Source organism: Tupaia chinensis, unplaced genomic scaffold (assembly GCF_000334495.1).
Source record: "Tupaia chinensis unplaced genomic scaffold, TupChi_1.0 Scaffold000185_1, whole genome shotgun sequence".
In the NCBI taxonomy this organism is placed as follows: Eukaryota; Metazoa; Chordata; class Mammalia; order Scandentia; family Tupaiidae; genus Tupaia; species Tupaia belangeri.
In genome coordinates this window covers 3146654-3153636 of record NW_006159660.1, presented here as the reverse complement: position 1 = coordinate 3153636, position 6983 = coordinate 3146654, and the positions used below count along the sequence as shown (strand labels likewise).

At 37.8% G+C, this 6983-nt stretch overlaps 1 protein-coding gene across 1 annotated transcript in view; it reads right to left on the bottom strand.

Moving 5' to 3' along the window:
* Window positions 1-6983, bottom strand: part of POLQ (DNA polymerase theta) — a 105866-nt gene that overhangs the window by 60535 nt on the left and 38348 nt on the right. Inside the window, exons 14-16 of the mRNA XM_027771126.1 lie at window positions 4938-5131; window positions 2386-2510; window positions 688-931 (exon numbers count right to left, since the gene is read on the bottom strand). Coding sequence (XP_027626927.1) covers window positions 688-931; window positions 2386-2510; window positions 4938-5131 — 563 coding nt within the window. The remainder of the gene's footprint in view (window positions 1-687; window positions 932-2385; window positions 2511-4937; window positions 5132-6983) is intronic.

Sequence of the window (6983 nt, the reverse complement as noted above, 5' to 3'; positions counted from 1 at the left end):
TCACAATTGCTAAGTCATGGAAACAACCCAAATGCCCACGCAGATGAATGGATAGAAAAACTGTGGCAAATATACTCAATGGAATACTATTCAGCGAAAAAAAAAAAAAAAACAGCAAAACCCTGGCTTTTGACAGAAAGTGGAAGAATATGGAAGATTTACTGCTGAGTGAAGCAAGCCAGGCTATAAAGGAGAGACACTGTATGTCCCCACTTAATATATACCGAGTGTCTGCACTCTATGACTGAAACTGATTGACTGAAGGATATATAAACACAGGAAATGGGTGTAAATACCAGATAGAATTTGTGTGAAAGAGTAGGACCTGAGGAAGGACATTTAGAAGAAAAGTATGAAGGCAAAGCATTAATGGGACAAAGAAATGTGGTATTATCTGTTGAAGATATTTCATAGTTTTATCAACTGGACTAGGGAGAAATGTTCACATACTGAAACATTCACTTTGTAAGCTAAATAATGAGATTGAATGTATAAAATAAAATGAAATAAATAAAAAAATTATTAAGTGAAAAAATTAATAAATTTAAATAATTCTTTTTAAAAAATTTAATAATTCAAATAAAAAAGATTACCTGAGAGGAAAATATTTAATATATTATCTATTATTTAACAATTGACAAGATTTTTTCATTTAATAACCTTATAGAGGTAGAAGAACTCTCTTACCTTTTGAAAGGAACAGCATTTTTCAGAACCATCTCCACATCAGCAATATTTGCTCTAGCAAGATCTGCCACAGTAAGGAAGCCAGAAGCATAGAGGGCCCTGGCTCGCTGTGCATTAAGTAAAGATACCCGGACCAGGTCACACAGCTCCCTCTGAATGCCAAAAGTGAGACGCTTCTGAAATTGGGAAAGCAGTAGTTCCATGTTGTGCCAGCCCAGACGGTTGGAAAATACTGTAATCATCCCTAGAACATGCATAGAATATTTGTTGAATTAAAAATTCTTTATAGACTAGTTCTCCATTTCTTTAAATATACTCTTCCCCATCCCACCCCCCATGGAATTGTAAAGTTTAACAGGCCTAAGGTGTAACTTAATTGGGCAATACATGCGCTGAGCACATTGAATGTCATTTCATTATCCTTTCTGAACTTAACATTTTAAAAACTGAGGCAGAGCACATAAGCACAAAACAAGGAAAAAACCTTTACCTTAATTCATTCTTCTTTCTCTTTTACTTTTTTAAGAAAAAGAGAACTCTTAAAAATAGGTAATAATTGGCCCCATGGTCTAGTAATTGGAGGAATGAGATTCCACATGGTCAACCACTGCTCGAGACTCAGCCACGGAAGCTTAAGAAGCATGTGTGTGCTTACCCAAAATCCCAAAGGATAGAGAAATGGAGAAGAGATTTCAGTGTGACCATGCCCCATTGGGAGTTCTTTCCCCTCCTCCCCCACCTTGTGTGTCTCTCTGGCAAGCACACACACCCTCTGGCAATGAAAAAAAAAAGGGGGGAGGGAGAAGAACTTCTTTCTTCCTAGAAGAAAACAAGAGAACTGACTTAAAATAGCCAAGTGTTAAGAGAACTGTAAAAATTAAAATTCTCATTGCTATTTTCTTCAAAAAAGGTTGCCCTTCTCAATAGCTTACACTCTAAAATAAATCAAATAAGTAACAATAAGAACAACAAAATTCTTGTACCCTCTTGAAACAAAGGGGCCAGGGCAACCAAGTATCAAGTTATTTAGGAAGTCACAGCCCTATGAGAACATTAACCTAGAGGCAATCATGGATCTGTGATGCCAATAAGATGGAAAGTGAACGCCTCCCTTCTTACTATTCTCTGCTCCCCATCTTCCCTTCAGTGTTCCCTCATGTGTACATGCCTCTTACACACATAAGGGTCCGGAATTTCCCTATTTCACTAGCCTGAAGGATATGAATTTAACATATTAAGGCAGACCAGTGCGTCCTTAGAAAAGAAGTAACATTTAGAACAAGCAGGAGTCCATAAATCTCTCTGCAGGTCCCATCTTCCTCCTCAGTAACATGTATTAATCAATACCTTGATGAACAAGGAAAGCCACTGAAAATTTGTTTCTGTTTTTTCTTGTAACAAAAACAAAAAAGATATAAAAAAAAAAAGGAAAAGGAAAACAGAAAGAAGAGGAACAGTCAGCAGGCTGCTAAGGAACGTAAGGAGAATAAGGGCAGGCAAGGCACTCAGCTAGCTACAGTCCTCTGTCACTGATCTGAGCCCAAAAGACCCACTGTTCTAAGACTTTTTTATGATGACATGGATTATACCAAATGATGGCACTTTTAGAGAGGACTACAATAAAAAAGAATTTTTTAAAAAGTAATCTTAACTTGACCTCAAATCACAGTCTTAAATATGAAATCCTTTCAAACTAACCTGCATAAACAGCAGCTGACTGCTGCAAAGATTGAATCTGTCCACGATTGCATCCATACTTCTGATTAATTTCCTTTAAGGGAACTTCACTGATTAAATCTAATAGCACAAGACTGGTGAAAAACCTGAAAGTCAATTACCAAAAGTACAGTAAGAGATCACTATTTACTGTTAAAGTGTGATTCATATTGTAAAACCACTAAAAACTAAAAGGCAACAAAGTTGACATACTTTGGGAAGAGTCTAATATGAGATAAGGATGTGGACAAGACTAACATCAATGTTTACAAATCAAGTTTTGACATGCATTAGTATACATGTGGTATACATATATATAGTATATAGTATACTATAAGAACTAATGTCTAGGGCCTCCACCCGCCCAGCCCAGCCACTCGCCAGGGAGCCCTCAGAGCGCCACCGCCATGTGTTCTAGGGCCACGGAGCAGCTCAAGCTGGAGGCGGGCGTGGAGAGGATCAAGGTTTCCCAGGCCGCAGTGGCAGAGCTTCAGCAGTACTGCATGCAGAATGCCTGCAAGGATGAGCTGCTGGTAGGTGTTCCGGCTGGAAGCAACCCCTCCCGGGAGCCCAGATCCTGTGCTTTACTCTGAAGACTTTAGAGAAGTTTGTTGGGGGATGCCTTCAAGCACAAAGAGATGAACGACTGCCTCCACGTCTCAAGAAAACACTTTTCTCTAGCCAAATAACGTTTAGATATTTCAGACCTTTTCTGTGGCCTGACCCTCTAGCCAAAATTTTATAGAAATTGAAGAGTTTTTACTCAAATAAGGAAACTAGGTGAAAGAGGAGAGTTTTAAACCATAATATCCTGGTTCTTTTGGCAAAGTGCTTTGTATTTAGGACAAATACTTTACTACCAAATATACCAGGATGCACCTCTTTCATAAGTGAATTGCTGGTGTTTTTCTATACCTGGAATACCATGTGTGTTTTATTTACTGGATGTTTACATTTTGGGAAGGAAGACATTTTTGTTTATTAAAACAAATGGAATATTTGTAATTCCTTGTTCCAGACACAGACTTTTATAGCATAACAAAATTTGTTCTTTTCTTATGAATTTATACTTTCTAAGTAAAGACTGGAAAATAAAAACTGGGGAAAAGAATAGGCTTTACTAATCAAATGCTGTCTTGTTTTTTTTTAAATGAGAAGATTGTTTTATTTTTAACACTAAAGATGAGAGCTGTTCCTTAGCAAATTTGTTTAGAAAGATCATTTTTATGTTTTGAGTTGCCCCATCCTGTATATGAAACAGATTTGATTACTGTCATCTTAAGTTCGTTTACTTTGTAGTTGTTCTGGTACTTTAAAAAGAAATACCACATTATTTCATGTCTTTAAAAATGTGACCTACCAAACGTTGCAGATGGTTTAAACAAAATAATGTGAAAATATTAGAACTTAACAGAATTCTTCATGTCACAAGTATTTTACTTTGAGGATGTGCCTTTGACTTAATCTGGAACATTTTAAAAATACTTTGTGTTTGTAATAATCTTTAAAGAACCTGGAAATAAAATTTTTGCTTAATTCATAAAAAAAAAGAACTAATGTCTACATGACAAAATGTCCCCCACATTTCAAAACTACTGACCATTTTCAAGAAATGAGACTTGGTTCAAGAAATATTATGGCACAAAAATTTAAAAGGTTTAATTTAGTCATATGCCCACCCAATTATATCTCAATAAAATGACAGAATCTTACTATAAAATAAAGTTTTGATTTGAAAGGCAAAGGTGTTACAAATAATCCAAGTGTTTAAATCCTTATAAAATTTACTCTTGACTATGTTATAAATAATATACTAGATACTCATTCTTCAAGAAAAATGATTTTACTGTATTTCAAAGATGGTAAAAGTCTGTCCAGTTTCTCCATCTGAATTTAATTAGCACTTCCCCATTGGCAATGAACTTCTAAGGATAATACGGAGTATAACCTCAAATAACCGCAAACCACTTTAAGTTGGCAGTTGTGATCCACATCTTCCTTAACAAAGGGAAGTAATGATCGGGACCAACAGATGACATAATGGCTATGTCGCTGGACTCTCATGTAGTCAACATGGTTCAAGTCCTGGACCTGGCAGCTTAAATTCACGCCAGGTGTGTGTGCGTGCATGCCCAAGATACAGAGAGGAAAATGGAGAAGGGACTGGGTGTGGCCATCCTCCCTAGGGTTTGGGAGGGGGGTGATTTCTTGCTTTCTGTCTCTCGATCGGTCTCTGTCTTTCTGGCAAGCACATGCACCCTATAGCAAGAACATCTCAAAGAAAAAAAAAAGGGAGGAATTAATGAAACAATCTAATCTAAAAGATCCTCATTATGTAATACCTGCTAAACTACAAGCTATTAAAAAAAGAAGAAGAAGAACATATGGACAAATTCAGTAAATACAAGAAACGAAAAAATTTTATGATTAACCAAAATGTTTATTTTATTGACAATGAATGAAAGTTAGACATCTACTGTATGCCAGACATTGTGCTAAATAAAAACTAGGAGTCCAGGCTCCTTGATATCTACCTTTTATGGATGGCCATTTGTCGGTGCTGTCTCTCAGTTCTGGCTACTACCTTTCCTTTCACACAGCGAGCCAAGAACCCTTCTTCAACGCCTACTAGCTCTGCCACTCTTTTCATAGAAATTGGCAACTTTTCCCATAAACAGAAAAACCGATACCAATCAATGGTAGTCCAATCTTCAAACATAGGTGTAATCTAGAGACAAAACATCATTCATTAGCTAAAACTTGCATTAAAAAAGGAACCAAATTATAAACATAAACTTCATAGTAAAGTTGTAATGCAAAATCAGAATTGAGAAAAATTACTGTGATACTGCCTCACTTATATGGAAATAGCACTTATTTGCAAATAATTCACTACCAGAACAAAAGGAAAAGAGACCAGTAATCATTTAAAGTAGATTTTATAGAACCAAAGTCTTTAATCATACTTGAAGTCTCAATGTTCTGACTTTAGGTACAATATTAAGTATTCTGTAGAACTTCCATAAAGAATCAGTGAAACAGAAAGAGGAAAGAATCAATATTCAGAGTTCATAGTAGAGGACATCTAAAGTGTTCAATATTTCACAAGAAACTATGGGACATACATGAAACAAAAAAATGTGATCCAGGGACCAGCAGTTAGCGTAATGGCTATGTCGCTGGACTCCCATGTAGACAACCACGGTTCGCGTCCTGGACCCGGTGGCTTAAAACACACAGGGGACGTGTGTGCATGCGTGCCAAGATCCCGAGAGGAGAACAGAGGAGAAGGGGTTGTGGCATGGCCATCCCCCATGGGGGTGTGATTTTTCTCTTTCTGTCTCTGTCTCTCTCTGTCTGTCTGGCGAGTGCACGTGCCCTATAGCAAAAACCTCTCAAAAAAATAAATAAATAAATGTGATCCAAACAACGGGGTGGGGGGGGGAACACCCTTTAAGAGGGTCCAAATATTGGAATACACAAAGACTTTAAAGCTGACATTATAACAATGGTCAAGGAACAGAAGAAAACCATGCCTAAAGAAGTAAAGGAAGGCATGAGGACAAAGTCTCATCAAGTAGAGAATATAAAAAAAAAAAAAAAAACAATAAAAGAGAGCCATCTAAAATTCTGGACTTAAGAAATACAATAAATGAGGGACAAGCAGATGGTGTAATGGTTACATCGCTGGACTCCGTGGTTCGAGTTCTAGACCCAGAGGGTTAAAACTCATGCAGGGTGCATGTGCATGTGGGCCCAAAATCCTGAGGAGAATGGAAGAGAATGGTTGCGGTGTGGCCATCCTCCCCCGAGCGATGATTTCTCACTTTCTGTCTCTCTATCTCTCTCCGTCTCCCCGGCGAGCACACTTGCCCTACAGCAAAAAACTTGCTTAAGAAAAGAACACAAGTTAACAAAAATTCACTAGAGCACAACAGTCTATCAAGTTGGCATAAGAATCAGTGAACATGAAGACAGTTTGAGATAACAAAATCTAAAGGGGAGGGCAATAACTTTCTCAGAGCTTTTACAGTTGCTCTCATACTTCATCAGCAATTATTTTAGTAACTCATACTCAAGCAAATTTTCATGGATGTAAACTGCATAAACAGTTGGGAACAAACATAACTTATAGTTGAAGAGCATAAAACCCAAGTGGTGAGAAAAGTGCACAAGACAACTAACCACAGATATTCGGCATACCAACATCCCATCAATCTTTTATGTTTTACAGAGGGAGTAGGAGTCACTAGGCAATCTGGAAAATGACTTTTATTATTTTTATAGGAAAATTTATTTGAAATAATAGATCATATTTATTAGACAGAAACATTTATCAAAAATAATCAGTCCTGGGACCAGCAGTTAGCGTAATGGCTATGTCGCTGGACTCCCACGTAGTCAACCGCGGTTCGCATCCCGGACCCGGTGGCTTAAAACTCACGCCGGGCGCGTGTGCGTGCGTGCCCAAGATCCCGAGAGGAGAATGGGGGAGAAGGGATTGCGGCGTGACCATCCCCCCTGGGGGGTGATTTCTCGCTTTCTGTCTCTGTCTGTCTGTCTGGCAAGCGCACGCGCCC